The sequence below is a fragment of the Dendroctonus ponderosae genome, unplaced genomic scaffold, assembly GCF_020466585.1.
Source record: "Dendroctonus ponderosae isolate FM_Combo_2020 unplaced genomic scaffold, Dpon_F_20191213v2 Dpon_F_20191213_6, whole genome shotgun sequence".
Classification (NCBI taxonomy): domain Eukaryota; kingdom Metazoa; phylum Arthropoda; class Insecta; order Coleoptera; family Curculionidae; genus Dendroctonus; species Dendroctonus ponderosae.
Genome location: NW_026018814.1, coordinates 12,238,236 through 12,262,506, shown reverse-complemented (window position 1 = coordinate 12,262,506; position 24,271 = coordinate 12,238,236). Strand labels below are relative to the sequence as shown.

Here is a 24,271-nt window from a genome sequence, read left to right as displayed (position 1 = left end):
TGTCAAGATCCAAAAAAATCGAATTATAATAAACCAAATCAATCAAGTCAATTTATTCAATTAACTAAAAGTAGAAAATACAGTTTAATCCATCTCCCAATTAAGTCAAGTCACAATAGTCACAAACTAACTAAGCTAATTTTATTTTTAAGTTTATATTTAAAAGTTGTGACGTAAAATCTGACCAAATAAAACGTTATCAAATGTAATACTTATAACATCATGTGGATTTAATACACTTTTTCTCACATAGAATAAAACGTGATCAACGTTCACTTGGTTTTATCATTATTTTGGAATTTTCACCATTGTTAATCTTAACAAGTAAGCCAATCCAATTAACCTGGGATTAGATGAAGGAAATATTGTTAATCTTTATTGATATTTTACATAAAATAACGTAGGGTCAATTAGGTCATGTTTTTCTTAAGTAGCTGGTTTTTTTCCTTTCTTGCTTAATTTTTTCCTCCCACCGTCTTAGATGCGTTATCAATTGAAATTGTCGAAAAACAATATTCATGTGGAATGTATCATTTTCAGCTTTATTATAATGTGAACTTCTATATTAGTAATATCAAGTTGCAAATTGGGATTTTTAATTGAAAGGAAAGCAACTCGAGAAGTATTAGGCAAATACCACGTACAATTTGATCTCATCGAATGTTTTTCACTCCAAGTGTTTGGTTTAATCACGCATTTCAAACTGAAATCCCGTCTGTTTGTGGGTGAGTGTGAACGGTAAAATTGCAAAGCAATAATTAAGCTTTTCATATGCCGATTTCAACTCTCACTTAATTAGAAAATATATAGCTCTTCGAAAACAACTAATTAAAGCTCACACTGTTGATTAAATATAAAATGGAACTGATAAATAAAATCAGCTGATATTTGAATAGTGGGCAGTAGAATTAAGTTAAGTTAAAAGATAAAATTAAGATTAAAATTAAGTTAATTAAATAGTATAAATGAAAGAATAAGAGTGTCATTTCAGTTATTTCTTGGAAGCAAAATGACCAAGAACGCTCATTTTTATATCATTCCAGAGAGAACTAAAAGGACTTTTTAAAAAGTAAACAATCGATAAGGAAATATTGGCAGTTTTCTCAAAAAAGTTTTGATTTCAAGATCCAGTTTGTTTTGACCCAGAAAGCGAAATTTGAATATCAGATACTTAAGGCAATTTTTTTTTATTTCACTTAATTTGACTCATTTCCTATTTTATTTTTGATCGCTTTACGTGATGTCTACGTTACTGCTAATAGAAAATTTAAATGTTCTATCGCCTTTCCGTGTGTAAAAATCTAGCCCTTATAACTTAAAACTTTTACTTTGCTTTTATGTTAGAAATCGTGAATTTAAACTAAATTATCTCGTTTGAAAAGTTGCCGATGTTTCGTATTAAGTTTTAAGCTTTCTGTGTAATTAAATCGATCAAGCGGCATCAAGTTCTCAAATATTTGTATTTCATGACGGAATAATAGGTTTTATAGACGAACATCAAGCATTTTTAGAACATGAAGACACATTTTGAACAAGAATATTATAAAAATGCCTGTATTCCTCTACTAATTACTTTCTTAGAAGTAGAGTAGCAATAAAAATTTGAATGCACTGACGGCTAAAACATAAATGCTTTTATACACAATGTGTGTTCTTTTTCATCAAAATACTAATTTCATAAATATCGGGTCGTGCTCCACTATTGAACATTAGCTTAATTGAATTATTCGAGCCTGCTTTCGTATTCCACCATTTGGGGGTTTTTAGTGAGTGTCAAGGATATTTTATCTATTCCATTAACGTGGGAAATGAGGATCTAAAACTGGAAAACATATTGCTGAACTACTAACTCCGAAACCATGCACGTCTTTAATTGTAGCGAATGTACATAGTGAGCGTTTATTTGTTAATGGGAAACGACATCATTGCTAAGCGGTATTGTGAGACCTCCAACCGTTACATAAACATCCTTCTAATTCCCTCAAATGACTTTCGAACGTCGTGACGACGGGGGTTAGAAACAACTCCAAGACGTCGTCGCACCACGTCACTGGGACGCCCACATAGCTTTTTATAAATTGCCGATATTTTTGCTTCAAAACTTACGACTAGAAAATATTGAAAGTGATTCAAACTGGGAACATCAAATAAAACTTTGTCCTATATATAGTGAAATTTTCCTTCACATTCTTTTCTGTGGATACATTCTATTCCAAAAAGTCTTTCTTGTTTTTCCCTAACATGCTTAAACGATATTTAAAAGTTTTGTGTGCAGAACTGCCTGTTGCGATGTAAATTTGTGAGTTTGTTGATGTGACGATTGCATGACGAAATGAATTGTGGATGATTGATTTGTGTGTTGTACGTCTTCTATTTCATTCACACTAGGTTTCTTCATTACAGTTTTTTTCAAGCGGTTTCCTGTTTTTATTGATGCATTGGATCCAATATCATCAATTTTCTACTTTCTTGTAAATTTTGCAAATAAATTTGCTTGCTACCAATTAGAACTCCCGAATCTTCTCTAAGATTCCTCTCCCTCTAGAATCCTCTTTAGAATCCTCTCTAAATCCTCTTCAGATTAACCGGCGGTTGCACACTGTTTATCATTTTATTCGAGCTGCTTTTTAAAACTGTTTTATGCTCTGGGGCTGCAAAATGATAATTGCTCCTATTAATTAAAATTTTGGTATCTTCCAAGTTTTTTATTACCACTATTTGACACTTTAATGGACTGAACAGTGCAAAAGTAAGAAATTAGAAATCGGCTTCAAACTCCAGGTATTAACACATTTATTTGCAATTTCAACTTGAAAATTGAGAAATTTCACTAAAGTATATTTATTTGTACTTTTCACTAGAAGAATGTAAATAACACATGAAAAGTGTCGACATTTTGAATGCAATTTAAATCTATTCAATTGGTTAACTTCTACCAAAGACGCAACTATTAGCACAAATTCGCGAGCGTTTTTCTCACCAATTTTAACATTGAAATCTCCAAATTTGTCTTTAATCTGAAAGAAAAGCTGCCTTACATTTCTATGTTTAGCAGACTTCCAGTCTATATTGACTTTAAATATAGATTCAACTAACATTTCGACAAATTGCACCAAAACTAACAATTATTTGGAAAAATATCCATCAACAGCTGGAAAAAGTTAAACAGTTTTACCGCTGCATGCCAATTAATTTGTAATTAGATTTTTGAATCACAATAATTTCTACCAAATTGACTTAACTCAGCAAACCGTTAAATCTAAACAATCATTGAAATTTTAGTTTGGGTTAGTTATTTCATTTTTTCTCCATTAATATTCCTTCATAAGATTAGAAAAGAAGTAATAACCTACAAAAAATTATAAAGAACTGAAAAGAATAACAAACACATCCGATGCAGAAGTGACAACTGTTCCCGATATTTCTCTCGCTTTTAGCTGCAACACTTGCATATTAATCAACAATTTTAACTGCAGTTTCATCTGGCCAAGCAAGAAGGTTTTAAGTTATTAATGCTTTAACTGGAAAATTGACAACTAATTTTTTACTCTTCCCGTTCTCTAATAATTTTCAGCATCTTGCTTATGCATCATTTGCTATTAAAATAATTTATTTTAATGGTTTGACTCAGAACATCCTTTGAGCAGCGGTTGAAATATTCCTCCATTCGTCCTTCGTCTTTGTTGCTGCCTTACTGATCAATCTCCCTTCTTCATTACGAGTTTTTTAAGTTAGAGGAATCGAGATCGATCCATAATCTCTTACGCCTATATTTTTTTAATAAATTATTTGTGTCTGTACTATTATTAAGAGGCACCACTGCAGAGTAAAGAAATAATTTAAAAAATGATTTTGTTGCTAAAACAGTTTAGCCATAGTTCGATTATTTAACAAATTTGTTAACTTTAGTCCCAATTTATTCATCATATATGTTTTATGTATGTACATTTTTAGAGTGACAAGGGCAGTGAGTTCGTGAATTTAATTATCCTGAAAGTAACTTCACCGCGACCTAGCTTTAAGCGGCTCATGGGCTAGCAAATATTTACGCAGCGTCAATCTTCAGTAGAAAGAGATTAAAATAATGCAGTTTATCCAGAATGATCGGGAGTTCTTCAGATATAAATGAGTCTTTTATATGAAATTTATTTAAAAAACATGGTATGCGATTTCAGGTCTTATACATTCTATAGCAAGGACAATGTAACAAATACATATCTACATATTTCGTACTTGAAGCAGCTTTTCATAATTTTCTTAGCAGAAAGAATTAACAACATAAACATTTCAATCTTTTAAGCGATCGCTATACTTTTTGCAAACGATGTGATTTGCACAATATTCAAGAAATTTCTGAAGAAACTTTTGTTAAAAAAAAACTTGTTAAAAAAAAAGGTTTGCAATATAATATTGTCGTAAAACAGCCATGACGGCAGACCTTTCCTTATGCAGCATCCTGATAAGGCAATTGTAACTGATCAGAAACGTGAAACACACTTTTTTTTATTACTCTCATGTGGGTAGGTCACGATATCATTTCCGCACGTCCGAGCACAATATTAACTACATAAATCAAAAACTAACACGTCCGTGACTTTGATATTATTAATTTTTATGTAATTTCTTTAACGGAACTCGTATGTGAACACTCCCCAGTGTTCACACATTCTCCACATCCACATATCACATCAAGGATTATTTCAGTTGTTGCAAAATGTTCACATACAAAATTTAACACAACGATTTCGAAATACTAATGGTTTTGTTGTTTAAAGCTGACGGAATATAAAAATGGGTTTTGATGAAGAGTTGATTTGATGGATGTTTGTTCAATAAATTATATCCATTTTGCACAGCAAATAAAGTATTTAAGCATGTGTTACAGATCCAATAATTTTGTAATTGTTTTCCAGTTGATTTTGATGAATTCCGTTTCATTTATTTTATGGACAAACTTATTGGCGATTAGCAAAAGTTGATTGTAATTTATGCTATGCTTATAATATACCATAATGTTACAAAAACAAGTGAGCCAAGTACAGAAACACATTTTGTATATTGAGTCATACTTTTTGGTTTTAAATATATTTATATTTTTTACATAAAGGTTACATGAATAACTTACTAGTAACATCAACTTTTCAGAGATTATTAATCATCAACTAATGAATATATTTTTAAAGAAACTTGATGCGTCACCTCTTTATAGTACCTAAAGCTTATAATAAACATTTCGTTACCAAAAACATGGTTTGTTTAAACATTTCTACTTTAAACCTCTTTATTAGAAGGCTGGTTAAGATGCAAATTTGAAAAACTTCAGCAAATATCTCACTAACTTAAAGTAGCTGAAAATAGCACATGCTAATAGAGCAAAGTAGCCGCATCTAATGAAGACGCTTTTTTTCACAAGGGTGATAATTTTCATGCGACGAGATAAAAGTCGAGTGGGCTTCAACGTGACATTATTGAAGATAAATGTGGAAAACATCTTTGAGTAATGCCCACATAAACACCACCCATACAATATGCGACGGTTTAATCGACCTAGAAGTCATGTCTTTAATAAGTTATTGATCAAAAGAGCTGAAAGGGGTATGCAAATTAAATAGAAAATTGATCAATCATAATGCTGACGGTTTTTAATGAATATCGAGAGCTAATTAGGTTTCATGCATAAATAACACGCATTAAAACCCTTTTAGTATTATGAACGTTTTTGTCCCATTTATTGAATTTTGCTGTTGCTGATCCTTTTCCAGTGGGAGTTCGAAACAAAACAAATCCAAAAGAATTAATCAATTAAGAATGACTTAACTTTGGATGTTACAAGGACGCCCACTGGAAACCCCCATGGAGAAAAATTACTGTTCAGCACAAAAATTATCAATATACAAGTAAAGTAGAGAAAACGAAATAAATTTTCACCCAGAAAAAATTGAAGCAAAAAAACGAGATAATAACCGATGGGAAGTTCCGAAAGCACAAGGCAAGATCGATAGGATTACACAGAAATGTAAAGAAAATCAGAATTGATTTGGTTAAGTAAAACCCAGATAGAAATGGAGTGCAGCGTTCCAAAAACAGTTTGATTAAAGACATATCTAATTTCTGAAAAACACTTCTAGAAGAAAAGTTGCAAGACGTTTTGAATAATCTGTTTAGCAAAAGCAAATAGCTGAAAGATAGAGACAAACTTAATAATTAGCAATAAGTATTTTTTTATATTAAAAAAATCCCAGACATTTTCAAATCTTGTAATACGGTTTATTATCATATTGCCCAATAGTCGGTAGTTTAACTTTCGCAATAAAATAAGTATTCCATACTAAAATTGCAGTCAATTTTCCTAAATGAATTCACTGGATTATCCGGTAAACATTAATATCTGCGACAGCAGAGATAACTTGAGCAATTAATTGAAAATAACTGTAACCACAGTTGAAACACATTTTCAATATGTTACCCATTCAATTCCAAGACCTGATTTATGTGTTTAAGTTCCAAACGAATAACAAATCTCTTCACGTTCACCTATTAGAGGGTCGCTTTCAAGGGAATTAGACTGGATCAAAGTTTGATACCGTAAATAAGGCAAACTAACTGATCCTGATGGAATCCTCGAAATTGTACCCATTTAATGGAGAGTATCAGGGAAGCGACGTGAAAGTAAATCGAATTTAAAGCTATCTTGGTGCTAACCAAACTCGGCTTCTCCATGTACCTGATTTATACTTTAAACACTAAATTAAGCCCGAATTGTTCGGAATGTTGATTTGATTATATTTTCCTTAAAATGTTTACATTATATATTTCATTGCTGTTTAAGGTAAAGTTTACTTTGGTTCATAGTAACGGAGTTTTAAAAGCTCACGTTTTACCTACACATATGTGCCCACTTTGAATAGAGTCATGTGCATTCTGTTCTGCTTTTTATATAACGGACATCCTTCACAGAAAGTTTTTACCAATTAAACGCCATAATTACCAGATGCTTTTAAATAAACTGCAATGACGCACAATCATCTTGGAAAACAATCGCTCTCAGCCAGGAATTCAGATTTGCTTATCTTTGATTAAGTGGATATTTGAATTTAAATTGCTTCTTCAATTGCGTACTTTAAGCGTTTTAATTACGAATTAAAATTTTTCAGGGGTTAAAACACTCCGGAGAATTCGATAAAAATTCCCATTTTTTTGTTTTTTGTTTGAACAGACTCGAAATTACATTGAGCACATGAAAATTTTCCAGCGGCAATAAATGTTGATATTTGGAAAAGAAGAAACTCTATTGCGTTATTGCCATGCATTGAAAACGAACTAGTTGGAAATTTTCGTCAATCACAACTTATTTTAGGATTTAAATTAAAGTGTTTACATGGAATTTTTCATGAACAAATTAGAACGACATTTAGTTTTACAACCTAAAGATGATTTAATGGGCTTTTATTGGTGAAATAAAGTTTTATTTTTTAATCGCACTTACAAAGTATACTCTGGTGGTGTGCAAACCTTTCGAATTACATACCAAGTACTTGAGAGCCATTTTTAAATTACCTTAATTTTTGCAAGTAAATTTATACATTATTTTACTTTTATTTTAAAATGAAGAAAATTATATCCATGTGATGGATAGCTTGGGTCATGAATTACTGGAAAGAAAGTCGCAACAATGCCAGCCATTCTTACACTATAAACTTTATTACTGGGGCTTGAAAAAGTTACTGGAGAGTTCATTAAGAAACCACAAAACGTATCTCACACTTGATAAATTAAGTTGCATTTTAAGTTACTGAGAGATTTTAAGTCAGTATTACGACTATTAGTCGTAGAATATATTTAACGTAAAAATTTTGAAGATTTTCTTATATAAATTATATAAAATATATTTTCTATCAAAAGAAGCTGAGTAGTTTGAGTGATGTGTTTCCTTACCTTAGCTGATGATAACCTCATGATTTTCAACAAGAAAAATCCGTTGCTTAGTTTAATAGTCAGAACTGCTTACATGTAAGTCTTTTCAAAAATCAGACATATTTAAATATCAAATATAATATTGATTCATATTCAATCCACATCTACCAATTACCGCACATTTAATAAAGTTTTATTACTGTACGGTATATTCGAGCAGAAATATTCATAAATGTAATAACCAAACCCTGGAAAACTCCAGTTTGCAAATCAAAAGACCAACAAGAAATACGTAAACGTTTTAACCCGAAGTTCCCTGTCGAATAAAACTTATAAAGGAAATATTCGTTGCTTGTGCATGTCGAATCTCGTGCTGGAATTTCAATTATTATTGTTCGGTTTCCTTAAAAAAGTAAACAAGAAAGTTATTTTCTAAGTTATATATGGAAAATAAAAAGAGGTTTCGCTTTACCTTTAATTTAAGCTGTCACTTACGTTTCAGCTTCGGCAGTTTGGTATAAAGAGCTTTTTGGGATACCTATTTATGTTAGCTGAGTGGTTAACTTTTTACTTAATTGGAGGATTCAACATGTTGCAGCTCAAAAAAGCTGCATAACTTCTGAGCGAACTATTAATGACGAAAAATTAATTATCAAAATATAAATAAGAATAAAATGATTCAACATAAAGTATGGAGAAGCAGTAAAAAGATTGACCCTATTTAAGCCTGACACAGCGAAGAAATAATTTACTTATTCGTGTAATAAAAATGAAACTTATTCCGTTAGTTAAAATAGATCGAGAAATATAAAAGGCAACAAGCTTTTTTTGATCAAACTTTCTTATGTTGGCAATATTTTTTGGAAATCACTTTAAAGCCTGATAGTCGCCAGTTTCATTCAATTTCATAGTGGACATTAATCCAAAAGTTTCATAGTCTGATTAATCCAAAAACTTTGAAAAAATTAAGAATTAAAATGAAAAATTGCTAGTGGTCTTTTCATTCAGGTTTTGGGATTCAAAACTTGCGTTGCAACAACTGCCTACACGAACAAACTGATGATGGTGGAAAAACACCCAAACGTTTTAATGACTAAATTGTGATATTTTAAATAAATGACTGAAACCCAGGAACATTGTTTATGCTAATATATAATTCATAGTTACTTTCTTAGGCATTTGATATATTAAAACATTAGAAATTTAACGCAAAAAATGAAAAGAGTGAAATTCAACGCAAATTACAAAGCAGGCAGGAAGTTTGAGCATATGTAATTTATTTCAAAAGAGCGTTAATTTGGGACTGATTCAACCATCACTGGATGCAAGTTAACCGCACTTAGAATTCATCTTTAATCACCGCTCTTCATCAAAAGTTTAAACTAAAATGATTAGACTTTTATTATTCAACAACACAGGCATTATTACTATTGAAGCAAGTTTTATTGCAGTTTTAGACCGATGTTTAGCTTAATTAGTTATCGTTTTGTACCCATATTTGCAACTGTCCGTTCCAATTGCTGATTTATTTTCAACTTTCCCGCTTACGTTTACCTTTTAGGCAAATATATCATGAGCGCTTTGCATATATATTTTACTTTGTTTAAGCAAAACCCAACCTCTAGGTTAAATAGTTCCCAAAGCGCTATTTCCATAATATAACGTGCACACAAAGATAAATCTTTCTTTTTATGTGTGGTGTACATAACAACTTACTACGAAATTTTGCCGACCATGTCAGTCCGAAAAATGGGGTGCATTGCAGATAATTCTGAGAACAAATGTCTGTTTTGTGCCGAAAAAACCACAATAAAACTGTTTGTGATTTCCTCGAAAAAATAAGTGGTTTTCGCTTAGAATAAGGAGTTTAGTGTTTAAGATTAAGAGAGAGAATTTATATTTCGAAAATGTTGCTTAAAAGCGCTATAGTAAGCGTGCAAAAATTTTTTTTCTTACATAGAGTGAAATTTATATATTTTAGAATTGCTGCCAACAAATATCTGAAAAAGGTTAGCAAATATGTACTTTAGGCAACACTCGTACGAAGTAATCAATAGAGAATTATTTGTAGGTAAAAGTTTTATGACGTACGAACAGAACACGAAACAAATTAAACCTTTAATAGCCTGAAAAAGTTATTTAAAAGTTGAAGTTGAATATATTTGAGGTTTCATGTGCAGTCGTTTCAAAACTCATTATTTTCCCTATCGGAAGTTAAAAGCATTTAACTATACAGAGTGATTTAGAACTACAGAATCAAACTTCTAGAGGTTGTTCAGGGCAGCAATGGACGACATTTTAATATAAGACTCCATGTCTCCCAAATGCCGTTTCGTGCAAAAATGTTTTCTCGAGTTTTAAGGCAAACATCAATTTACGATTTTTACCAAGCAATATTGATAAAAATTCCTTGGACTCCTGATTGCAGAATAAATTTCGGTCTAAAATTGGATTCTTTTAGTTAACTGGGCTTAAACTTAAAAAATTGGTATCTTTCCAACTAAAGCAAGTAGCAGTTTCAAAATATCGCCATCTTTCGAAAGCTCTTCAGCCTAAAAATTCTGAAAGTTTGCAAAAAATATCCGAGAATCCAGATGTTTCCAGATGAGAAATTATCGGTCTCAAAATTGACGCCTTTGTTCAAATGCACGATACCCATTAAAAATTCGCATCTTCCAAACTAAAGCAAACGTCAATTGTAAATTTTCACCGCCCATCGGCGACAGTCGGCGTTAGCAACTCTGAAAGTTTGATGATAATTGTGCAGAATGCTGATGTTTTCCAGCTTAGTAAATGTCGCTTCCTTTCCGCTTTCCCCGCTTTTTCACTCAACTGCCCTATTTCCATTAAAAATTCGCCTCTTCCAAACCATAGCAAAAAGTAGTTTGACATTTTCAGCATATTTCGAAAATACTTGACTCTATAAATGCCGATAGCTTCATAATATCGCCTATAATTCTGACTTTTTTCATCTAAGCTAAGTAAATATAGGTCTGAAAATGGCTATTCGTACTCAACTGCTGTCTCTTTAAAAATTCGTCTTTTCGAAATTAAAGCAAGCAGATAATTCACATTTTTACCAGTTAGAAAGCGCTTGGCGCAAAAAACGGGGTAATTTTAAAAAATATCTCATAATCCTGATCTTTTCCAGTATGTTTAACTGTCTTTTGAGGACACATTTTACAAACGCGGACAGTTTAAAACAATTTATCGGCGAGAATACTAATTTTGCCAACTTAGTAAATATCGGTAATAAAAATAGATCCTTTTACTCAACTTATATTATCTCTTACGAACTTCAAAACTGAAGGAAGTAGCAAATTTTCACCATCTTTCGATGGCACTCGACTCTAAGATTTTTCCAGATTAGTAAATACCAGGATGATAATGGATGATTATACTCTACTGCGCTCTCTATTTAAAAAACATCATCTTGAAAACTGAAGCAGGTGGCATTTTGAAATTTCCACATCCTTAAAAGCTTTAGAGACTCGAGCAGTTTTATCACAATAATCCTGCTATTGCTGGCTTAGTAAATACCGGTCTCAAAATTAATGTGTTCACTCTACTGCACTCGATGCTTGAAAAATTCGCTTGTGCCAAAGCAAACCAAGCAACAATTAGATAATTTCACCGTCTTTAGAAGATACTTCACACTGCAGACTCTAACAGTTTCATAAATATGGCTCAGAATCCTGAGTCTTGCATTGAGTGAACTTGAGTGAAATCACAAGAGAGAGGAAATGAAGTTGAAACTCATACAACATTGGATGAAAGTTAAACAGTTTTCAACTTTACACGACATCGGACGCATGTATAAAAGATCTGACTCAATAGAACCGCTGTGGGATCGTCGGACGTTTGGAAACATGCATGGGACTTCCGCTTGAGGAGGGAGATATTTCCGGACATGGAAAAACATTCATAAGCAAACGTCTTCTATAGTTTTACTGAAAAATCCCTAGAAGCTTCAATCATAGTTCTAAATCATTATCTACTAGCCAATTTCTTCGGCTATTTGATTAGTTGATTAGGTTATTTGCATTTTTGCTTACTGAGCTCCGTTGTTACTTAACATTTTTGATAAATGCTCTTCGATTTTTATTTTTAGTTGCATTTTTCTGATGGCCGGATTATTTACACAAAGCGACTATGAACCTGATTTTTAAATATTTTGTTTCAAATATCAAATCGTCATATCCCAAGAAACGTAAACTGGGAATACTGGAAATAATAATACGTTTTTTCCCCTTTCAAACTACCATTGAATCTTTTATCAAATTGAGCAAGACGTTCCAGCTGAATCAAATAAAATATTATTACTACATATAGAATCCAGACTTGCAGCGCTTCTGTATTGGGCCATAATTCCCAATTGACCGGCTTCTGAATAGAGTCATTTCACAGCCCGATGTATTGAATACAAATAAATTTCAAGGAAAGTGAAAATAAATCGATTCGAAAGTGTATTAATTTTATATCAGCCATTTCAAAGTCGATTCAATATTTTGTCAAAGGAAAACTTAGCAGGCTCCTAATTTAGGAGCTTATCTCTAAGTAAATTAGGAGAATGTTTGTAATTAATAGTAACGAGGCGGAAAAGTAGCAAATGCTACAGGGTTGCTCAAAGTGATTATAAATTAAACCTTGGAAATAGTTACAATTCCAAATGAATGGGACACGATTCCAAGGAAAATATTTGAATATCGTGATCAGATTTCATCAATTAAACCTCGAAAAGTTTCAATTCCATTTAGGAGAGTTTCAAAACTTTGAAAGCTCCAAGACGATTTTCAATAGCTTCCCAGTAAATGATGGTAAGTGGGATGGTACCACATGCAAATAAATGAGTGTCAACGATCCTAAACAGCTGTTGGACGCTTTAAACCTCAAACCTCAAACTCACCGGTCCCATGTTGACGAAGCCGTGACGTTTCGCGACCTGGTGGGCCTCATCAGGGTTCAAATCGCGTTTGAACCTAACCAAAAATGAGTTACTGAACAAGTCAGCGACAACGAATGAAATTAGCGAAAGAAGAATGAAAAAAATCGGCCTCCAAAGAAGAGGCATGATCGTCGGCTTGACGCGAAAGAAACGCACGACTAACTAGACGTCGGTTGTGGACGCCTGGCGTCGAAAATTTCGCGCATCTTGACGTCATAACATCGATTTTGACGAAGCATGCTATTGGGGCACCTATTCTGAGGGGTGACGACGGGTGACCATAAGCGGGGGGATGACACAATTCATTTCTTTCGGGAAAAAATGGGAGATCTGGCGATTTACAATGTAATTAGGGTGGCGATAACAGTGCGAGTAAACACTTGAACGAGGACTCGGTTTTTGTAATTTGTGGTTTATTTGATCATTGTCGAGATTATCGTTCTGTTTTATTGCACGTTTTTTTCCCGATTTGAAACCAATAGATACTGAGTGATTCAACATTAGCGTCATTCTTCGGGGGGTGTTTGGGGAGCAAAGGAAATATGGAAAACAAATTAATTCTTATCAAAAACTGGGATATTTGCAAAAAACTAGATCAGAAGGGCGGCAACAATGTTTTGCAAGGAACCTGCCACATTAGCATTACGTAAATATATGTTGCTTCTTCTGTTCAATCATGATTGAACAGATAAAGGCAGGAGGACGAATATTGACCCAAGCTATATGTAAGCTATTCAACCTATGTTTGTTCGATGGACAAATTCCATCAGTGTGGAACAACGCAATAATCACCATCATGCCCAAGAAAGGGGATATTGCAGACTTACAAAATTACCGTCCCATTAGTCTATTATCTCATCTATATAAAATGTTTATGAAAATTATAACAAAGAGATTGACGAATAAATTGGTTTTCTATCAACCTGTAGAACAGGGAGGCTTCCGAGCGGGCTTTGGTACTAAAGACCATCTTCAAGCAATGAAAACCCTTATTGAGAGATGCGTGGAATATAACCAGCCTTTAGCTCGAATTTTTGTAGACTTCCAGAAAGCATTCGACACTATCGACCAGTAAAAAATGCTCGAGGCGTTAACTGAATGCAGAATCCATCACAGATATATCACTCTTATAAAGAACATATACGCTGGAGCAACGGCATGTGTGAAAGTGCAGAGTTACAGACGCTGTTGAAAGGATAGCTTCCCTAAAGTGTAACTGGTCTGGACATGTGGCCGGTATGAGGGATGGAAGGTGGACTAAAACACTACTGGAGTAGAGACCACGACAAGATGCCACACGAAGTAGAGGACGACCTCCTACTAGATGGCGAGACGATCTGAGGCGCTTCAAAGACAATTGGATGCAGGAGGCACAAGATAGAAGAGCATGGACAAAGTTACGGGAGGCCTATGTTCAGCAGTGGACAACTATGGCTGTGTGATGATGATGATGATGATGTTGCTTCTTAAATATCAAAATATCAAGTAACCACAGATAAACACAGAAAGCGAGGTTGAAATGTAATGAAATAGGTTAGGGTAACGGATTCAGTTCGGAGTATTACCGGGTACCTATTTGAATCAGTTTCGCGTATTCGGTTATTAACTCATTCTCAATTTGTGTCTCATCAATTTGTCCCCGTGTTCAGTAGACCAGGAAATTTAATCTGTTTAAGAATACTTAAGCATTCCAATAGGCTGCCAATCGAACATGGGACCATTTCAAAATAATACTTAATAACAAAGCTGAAATTCGATATTCAACTGTTATTATCTTGAAGAAATTGTATATTGAAAGAAAAAAACACGTTCTACACGTTTAGTAGCAAACGTGTGAGTTTGAATGTTGGTGTTTTCAGACTGAAATCGCCAAGATGTTTAAAAATTGAGTAGATTTTAAAACATTTTTGGTCAATGTAAATTTCAGTTGATTAAAATTTGCAATTTGCTTCTTATTACTGGTTTTGAGATACATTTTTTAACAGAACTTTAAGTACCATTTTGGTGTTTTCAGCCCAAGTATGCAAGCTTCTCAAAAATCACTGAGTACTTTTTCAAAAGGTTTTCCATTTTTTGAGCTAAAACTTCTATAAAGAGTGCTGTGGTGTAAGTTTGAATGTTTATATTTTCTGTCCTGTGGTTCTGTGTTTGTGGTTTAGTACCATTTTCACATCTTCTATAAATTGTGTGAAAATTTCACTCTAGCTCTACTTGAACTAATGTTGGAATTATAACTTTTTGTTAGCAGCAGTGTAGTTTCAATGTTGATGCTTTGAGGCTAATGTTTGCAAACTTTCTGCAAAAAGTCTGCAGAGTGATGAGTTTTACAACATTTGTTGTGTATTATCCTCTATAAATCGTGTAAACATTTCAAACGGCTACTTGCTCATTTTGTCAAATTACTATTTTTTATTGGTGGGTGTCTAAATTAGATTTGCTATTTTAAAGCCCAAATTTGCAAGCTTTGCAAATCTTCTATAATTTAACTATTTATTACACAGTATACTCTATAATTTGAGTATTGATTTTAAAGTGCTTCTTGCTTGAGTTACCGAGTTAAGATTTTTTAGCAGCTATGTAGGTTTGAGTTTTAATGCTTTTATGCCCAGGTTTGCGAAATCAGCGCGCGTTTAACTTTTTGTAAAATTTTTGATACTCTTTTTATCAATATTTCCTTACATATTTGTTTTTAGTTTAGTTAGTAGCTCATGTTTGCCAGCTCTCCAAAAATAGATGGGGATTTTCATTTTCGTACAATGTTTACTCAATTTTTGCTAAATATGTTTCATAAAACGTTTAAAAATCGTTTTGTTTTTATCTATTCTCAGTGTGTGGGTATAGTTCGTAGTAAGATATCCTTTATCTAAATTACTCAAAATACACAAAAATATTACTAATACAAATAGCAATGTCTAGATAAGTCATGCAATTAATATGATTAGAATTTTTAAAATATTTATATCAACAAATTTAAAATCAATTAAGATAAAAATATTATGCAGCAAAAGCTCCATTTGAATAAACAAATATAACGTGAATGAAAATTGTTTTGAACATTTACCGTATATAAATCCTAGTAAATACACTTTATCACAAGCACGCAAATTTTGCGAGGTGATAACACGAATGCTGCAAATTTTCCGATAATTTTCATAAAAGCTTTTTGTTTATTATTCGAATTTGCACAAAACCAATGAACTACCAACAAATGTATGCGGGGAAATATACAGGGTGATTCACAACTTTATGGACACAGAGCAGGGGCGTGGAGAGGACCTCAAAGCAGATCGAGTTTTTATTTAAGTTTTTTTTCTCAGGTCCATGGTTACCAAAATTAAAAAAGTGTTAAAGTTTTAAAAAAATTTTGAATTTTCTCTTTAACTACTACGGTTTCTGAGATGCATTTGTTGTTCAATTTAAGAGTGTCTCTTGCAGTTTCTTCGTATCTGTCTTCGTTTTCGAGTTATTTGCACAAATATAAGTCCATGTAAGGTTTTTTTCTATTAATTTTTTTAGAAACTTTTTCGTGTCTTTTTGTTCATATTTTTGCTGTGATAGGTTCAAGTGCAAGTTGAAGTTAAAATAGGTATGGCTGGTGAGTTAACTTTAAAACTTATTTTTTTTTATTTAATTAGTAATAGGACTTGATTTAGTCAAAAAATGAGTATCAAATATAAACGTTGAACTAGATGGGGATGATGATGAATAATTTAACTAGGAGAAGATAATCGGTCACAGTTTATTACTAGAACTAGAAAAGGAAGGCCATGGAAATTATAGCTATGAAACGCAATAACAAAAATTGCTTAGTTATCAATAGACTTTAATCTGAAAATCTGCATTATTGCTCAGAAAATTTCGGGTAATCTAATATTTTCGGGATTTATTTAATGTTTTATGTCATTCAACCCTCAAACCCGCCTGTCGTGTTTGGTCCCTTTTATCCAAAGGTAAAGTCTTTAGTTACACTAATCGACTGTTTGCTAACAGCACAAAGCTCCAAAGCCCAAAGTTGAAAATTTACGAAAGCAGCGTTAAATATCATCTGGCAGGATACGGGATATTTTCCTTTCCGGCTTACCTATTTTCCAGCTAGTTTTCAATGGAATCCTATCCTAAATTAGATACGATCCGAGTCTTTCATTATACGAACATGGATAAAAGGATATGTAAGTGCCAATTAAAATAATCCCACACGAAAAAAGAAACATTTATGGGCCTCGATTCATCATGCCATTGTCATTCCTGTTTGACTAACTTTATTTCTGTGATGAACATTCGTTTAGCCTGTTTAACAATGGTGTTTGTCCGGATTATGGATTGTATTTTTGGAAGTTTTCATGCAGTTGGTGATGGCAAAGCAGCTGAAAACAACATGAAAACTCTCACAGATCTACAATTTAGTTGATCAACAAGTTCGTTTGTTAGTCGATTAATCTAGTCGCAGATTTTTCCAATGTCCTGTAAATATTTTAACAAGATTATCGATCGTGTGCCCATTCGTTAGCTCGCAACAAAGATTTGTTTCATGGAAAAAATCCGCTTAGTATGCAATCCAACGATTTGAAACGACAAGTGCCTGGATTCAGGGTAATTTAATTTAAAGCCCTCTTTTAGACGATAAAGCACAAAATCGGATAATCTCTTATTGGGGATTATCCTATTTAGTGAGTACAAGCGAAGCTTAATGGACATCGCTAATCTAAATGCTAAATGATAAGCCACATTACTTGTCAGGCTCTATATTCAGAGGGAAACAATAAAAAGTTTTTATCTGGATTTTCCAAACACCAAAAAATAATTGAAGGCGCTAGAGTTCGAGTTGAATAGACAATTGGAGTGGCTAACTAAGCAATACAATAGATGATGGTACCAAGGGTGGCAAATAGTTCGATAACATGTTATTCAAGCAAGATACAAATGCTCGATTTTATTGACGTTAAACCCGTTTTTTTTTTTAATTTATCAAGTGAATCTGAAAACGTGACCGAAACCGCAAAAACCGAAAAGAGTATAGAGGGTGATTCAAAATTGATGCCATTCCTTATTATATCATCATCATAGTACATCACAAGTCAAGCAATAGTAGAAAATTATTTTCCTTATGGAGGTTCTAAAGAGATCTTCTTCTAAAGACAATCTTCTAGCAGATTGTTCAGAGAGAAATTTCGTTTTATTTTATGAATATGAAAGACAATCTTTCCTAGTCACTAGTCTACATGTTTGAAGCCGACCACTTATTTTCCTGAATGATCTCTTGCGTTTTTCATTGTTTCATTCCTCGTTCCCAGTGATAATCGGCGCAATGAAACATTTTCTTGACGTTTGAGTTTTTCTTGTGCAGTTATGCAGCGGTTTGAATCAATTTATGCTTTCATTGGGTTTACATCAGTTTTAAGGGTCCTTTCAAAGAATGCGATGCATTATAAAAATGTATATTGGAAAATCGAATTATTGGCATACTTCTTTATTGCATGAACAGCATTTTGACCTTTTCAATGCTAAAGAAGCAAAACATGCCGAAAATTATTTTTTTCATTTCCATAGGTATTTGAAAAGGTAACCTTCCCAACATACCATCTTAGAATGAATGAAACATTTCCGTAAGCAGGCATTTTTATATGAATGAAAATTATAAAAAATAGATTTAGAAAGTACCGTATTTAGCCAAAAATTGAAGCTTCTGTTATTCTGAATAACTAACACACGAAGTGAACTTTTTGAGCTCGTAAATACTTTAATTTGAACAATTGTTTTGACCACCCTGTGGCTTCAAAGATAAATATTTTGCAAATTAAATATTAATATAATAGCCCTTCCTCTTGCCAAATTAAAAAAAAATGTGTCTAAAGAAGGCGGAGTTATCTTTGTCAACAACATGAAAATATAAAATTTCATCTTTAGTTCCGAATAACTAAAAAACTATTTCGGAATGAAAATCTCAAATAGAGAACTGTCCCTACCTTTGAAAATTATTTAGGTATGCCCTACCTTGAAGGTGCCAAAATTCCAAACAAGAATTAACAGGACATAAATCTATCAGCTCTTTATTACTATGAATGCTAAATATTTTTAGAGAGGCCTCAAAAATATAAATTTCAACAACTATCTAAATTAGCTGTTTAAATAGTGCTCAAGTGAAGATTTTGAGCCGTTTGAATTTTGTTTGTTCAAACACCATCTGCAGTAGTAATACCTAAGTAAAAAACGTAACCAAGTCTAATTCCTCCAGAGAAATTATGTCAATAATGTAATTAGTCCAATACGAAAATGATAAGAAAATAAACTTTGTCTGAGGACCCAATATTCCAGTTGTCCGAAAAATTTATTAAGATTATTAAAATGTTATTATTAGTTACCATGTAGCCCGCTAATACCGTTTATCTGTTTATCAGGAATAAATTGAAACATTCTAAAGTTGAGCTTATACTACATAATTTCAATTGGTCTCCTGCGACTTTTATTGCGCTATAATTGACTTCTGTGTATTGAACGAATAAATACTTAAGTCTACATTATTTGTAGTTTATAATTCGATACTACAAAGTTGGTCATGGGATTGCCGACGATTTTCTAAGTTAAAATTTAATGTTATCAAAGCCCAATAAATAATGTTAGAACATAAAAAATAATGTAGGCCTTATCCACAGTCTGGTGACTTTTTACAAAGGCTTTTAGCAAGGTCCTTGGCTTTTAGCAAACCATTCAACTAATCCCAAGTTAAATAGAAAGTAGTATATTTTTTTAAATCCGGAATTGGCCTTTTTATGGTTTTATTATCGTTTGTTTTTAGATGCCGCGTATTTTCTTTTATGGTCATTAATTGATAATGAATATCAATTAACTATAAACGTTGATCATAAAGTATATTGTTCGTGGGGGCCTGTACGTGAAAGCGAACATGAAACTTTGCATCTCTAAGCTGTTTTTAGAATATTTCTTATAGGAATTTATTCGTCATTTTAAAACTGTTGCATATTTTGGATAACAGTCATCAGATATTTTTAGTATCATTATTTTAAACCCCCGACTCGGTGGCGGCGCTAGGGATGAACGAAGTTGGGCGAGCGTCCAACCAAAATGTATCTTTCCCAACCATTCCCCCAACCACTTTTAATAGCGATATAAATAAATGCGAATTTAAAAAATCAAATCAAATTCGACAATAATGATAGGGAACGTGAAAGCATTCCGAGTTGTTCCGGAATTGAAAAATTAGTTTTTAAGTACTTAATATTAATAAATTATTTTCTAATCTAAATACGGGTAGGAACGTGTTCCCTGCTAGGACAAGAGCCAAAGATTTTCATATAGAGGAAAAAGAAGTAATTGGTTTGGCTCTACAGCTACATGAACTTTCAAGACAGCCGGTCTTAGCAAGTTTTCCTAAAAAACAGTATGGTTGTGATCTCCGTAGCTTTAAGTCCAGTTGTTATTTCATGTGTCCTTGGGTTATGTACAGTATTGTCAAAGATGCTGTATTCCCTGATAGATTTGTCTTCAAACAAGGTAGAACCAGCAGTTTCAGTTTTGTGACCGAAGGCTACAAGAACTGGAAAAGGGCTGCAGAAACAAAAGCTAAATTTAAAAACATGAATAAGTGCATTTAATCCATCTACCACCATTTTTTAAAACTTAAACGTAAACTAAAACGTTTATTTCTTTAGCTAACCATTACCAATGTGCAAGTGTATAGTTTCAATTGAAAACGAGACAAAGCCATTGCTAGTTACCACTAAAAGGTATGAGGTCACAAATAATCTGAAACTAAACACTTTACCAGATCTGACATTCCTTTAGCAAAATTTTAATTTAGTATCAATGAAATGAATAAAATGTGTAATATTGCAATGACAGTACCATCTTCCAGTATAAGTTGCGAAAGAACTTTCAGCAGTTTAAAGAGAACTAAAAACATTTAAGAACAACCATGAGTCAGGATAGGCGTACTGACTTGGGCATCTTGTTTGTTGAAAAAAATATTGCGAAAAAATAGATTTAGAGTTAATTATAGATTCGTTTGCTGCTAAGCATAATAATAGAAGCATTCATATTTCATTATTGAATTATTTCACGATCTTATAAAAGTTTAATTCACTGTTTATAATGTTATTTTTGTCAAATTAAATATTTTTAATCTACTTTCCTTTAGTAAAAAGAATTATTCAATTCAAAAAAAAAGAATCGTTGATAATAGTTTTTATTACAATACTAGCGTTGTAGCGAATTCCATTCAGCATTGGTTTCCAACATAATAACGTTTAAAAAATGTTTTGTTATTTTACGAAAATAGATAAAATCTCGTATAATATTTCTATTGTAAATTCATATTGAGACACTGAGGTATTGTCAAACTCTGTTGGCTTCTTGTTTGACAAAAACATGTCGTTATAAGTGCTTATTAAAAATTAATCTTTGCAACGCTTGTATGGCAAATAAAAATAATTAAAATATATTTACATTACATTCGGCCAAAGAAAAAAACAAAATATTTCGTAAAACAGATATATAATATCCAACTTTTTCAATTAAAATTATACATATCTTCTGCCCATCTTGAAAAATGTTTTGCCCAAGCGGAAAATAAAGCTGGCGTCGCCAATGCTCGGACTAAAAATTCAACAAAACTGTGTGGTTTCAATTCTTTTGAAAAAATAATAATAAATCAGAAGTTTCTAAGATAGGGAGATTAAAAGCAAGGGTCTTTATTAAGCAAAGGTGATTATAACTTTATCAAATCAATACACTTTAATGAGTGTAGTTATTTACACTCATTAAAGTGTAGTTGAAATCTCTTGGAAAAGAAAAAAACTTCCATCGCCGGATGATTTATTTTGTAAAATTTTATTGTGAAATTTATAGTCATATTTAATATAATAGTTTAAAAATGTTAAAAAAATAAAATCAGGTTTTTTCAAAGTGACAAATTAAATAAAACGAACTTAAACTCTCGGTAACGGTCTGGAGTCCATTAGATCTTCTCTTATGACTTAGCTCACAAATGTCATTGTTATTTGCAGAAATGCTTGCTTAAAGCCCCATTCGATAAAGAAAAAAATTAGCAAACGTTTTGCATTCGTTGATATATATTAATTACATTTTGTTTAAAAATTACAAAGCACTTGCCCTATGCAAGGTTTCACGTGCATTTTTAGAATAAAATCCGGAACAAATAAATTAAGTAATATTAATCGTATTGTTACAAATGACATTCATATAATATTAGCGAAAAATGCTGTTCCCATCAGTGCTAACTGACAAACTAACAATAGATAACGGGCACGTACATAAAGATAATAGTAATAAAAGGGTAAGTAAGACAATATTATAAAACGCTGTGGAGGATTAAATCGTAAAGATTAAATAAATTTGAAGACTTATTTAAGGGTTTGCTTTCTCACATTACCACGTTAGTTTGTTTCAGTGAAATCGCCAACAAACTGATAATTCGCATGCTTACAGTGTTATTGTTTAAATAAATTTGTTCGAAAAGCAGAGGAGTCATGGGTAAAAGGTTACTATGCGTAACTCTGGCCATTATGAGCCTTGTTCAATATGTTTCAGCCAGTGAGTATTCACATAAATATATCCAGTGTATAATTTAGTTTTTGCAACATATTAAACACTGAAGAACGTATTTCACTGTCAACTTAGCCGGAAGTGATGATATTTAATTATAGTTTAATTTACATTTTAAGCAGCAAAGTAAAGAAAATGTTTGCGTTAAAGTTCGTAACGTTAACAGGAAAATAGAGAAATTTATAAGTACGGTAATGCTTTAGGAAGTAAAAAAGGTGCTTTACGGGCTTTAAATGGTTTAATTTCTATTACAAAAATTTGACCAGACGTGGATGCAGAAGTGAAAGTAAAATTAAATATAGTGAAATATCATAAAAACGAATATTCTTTTAGATAGGAATTCACTTTAGAACAAAATTTATTATAATCATTTTCGTCATTACCTACGATATTTTCTGACTTAGAAAAACAATTATACAAATCACGAAATCAGGAAAAGCTGATGCAACATAAGAAACATCTGCAAATTAAAAAAATAGACTCATTTTCCGAAATAATGATTCCACCGCATAAATACCCACTATGCTGTATCATCATAGATATATAGAGCAATCTTTATTAGCAGAATTATTGTTACTTTATTTCAAATTTTATGCTTTAAACACAAGAAAAACATCTTTCATAAATGGTTTACATAGATTTCTTCAGCATAATGCAACATTTTCCATGATGGATGGGTTAATATGATTTGATGGGCAGACTTAAGTGTCTACCTGAATATATTGTTTACCAAACACTCTGATAGCAACAACAGACGTGTAATACATTTCTGTGGGTGTTTCCAGATTACAGCTTATTGTCCAAACACGTCAATTAAATTGATATGCTGTCGTCAATCCCAATTAGTCAGTTTTGTGCGTCAATAATGCAAAGAACTGTGCGTTTTTTATTTTGGTGATTCACTTGAATCAGTTAAATATGTTTCTTTTTTAGTGTTTTTATATATATTATTACAATTTTGAAAATTTTACAGATTTCCTCCAATGTGATATGGAATTCGCCATGTAAATGTTTGTAGACACTTATCTGCTTGACTGAATTCCAAACTGTACAGATATTTATTTAATACTTTTTCTTTTTCCTTCCTTTTTCTCAAAATATATCTGTTTTGCTCTTATGTCGAGTGTGTGATAACATTCATGTGGGAAATGCATTGTTCTTGTATAATATGTGAACCATTGTTTGCCTTGAAATTATATCATGTTTGTGATTTTGCTGCCTTATACAGAAGGTGGCGAAAAACAAATCGGAAATCACTTTTTCGAAAAGTGCATCTTTAGAATTGATAGTAGGATTTTACGTAGAAGTCTAGGTAAAAATCGCCCCATTTTATATTCACATATTATATGTAGAATGCTGCTGAATGTAGAATGAAGCTTACCGCAATTATTTTCCAACTACGCAATATACATATAATGAAACGGTCAGTTTTGGAACACAAGACTTTGGAAACATTATGAAACATTCTAAAATTAGCAAAGAATTCCCGATCAATGCTGCTGGTCATTCGGTCGGTCGTTGGAAAAAAAATTGAGAAAAAACCTTCCATTTCTTGTCCTTACGCTTACTTTGACTTATTCTCGAAAAATATGAAGAACGAGAACTGCTACATTTTGTCATAAAACTAATAAATTTTTCATTTTGCATACATATATGAATCTTGTTACCAAATTATAATTTTTTTTGCAGTGAACTAGATAAAACGTATTGCTGTCATTTATCAATAAATTGTAAATGTTTATACATACTATATCGAACGTAAATGTATTCCTTATATACAGAGTGTTTAATTTAAGAGGCAACACTCAATTGCTAAAGTGAAATACTTTAACT

At 32.3% G+C, this 24,271-nt stretch overlaps 2 protein-coding genes across 2 annotated transcripts in view; one reads left to right on the top strand and one right to left on the bottom strand.

Annotated features, from left to right (window-relative positions):
• LOC109535104 (neuroendocrine convertase 2) overlaps positions 1–13,019 on the bottom strand; it is a gene marked incomplete in the record, with an annotated part of 36,365 nt that extends 23,346 nt beyond the window's left edge. The window contains 1 exon segment of the mRNA XM_048667173.1: positions 12,821–13,019. Coding sequence (XP_048523130.1) covers positions 12,821–12,985 — 165 coding nt within the window.
• Positions 13,020–22,245: 9,226 nt separating this feature from the next.
• Positions 22,246–24,271, top strand: part of LOC109535100 (acidic mammalian chitinase) — a 7,587-nt gene continuing 5,561 nt past the window's right edge. Inside the window, exon 1 of the mRNA XM_019900925.2 lies at positions 22,246–22,426. Coding sequence (XP_019756484.2) covers positions 22,363–22,426 — 64 coding nt within the window. The 5' untranslated portion in view covers positions 22,246–22,362. The remainder of the gene's footprint in view (positions 22,427–24,271) is intronic.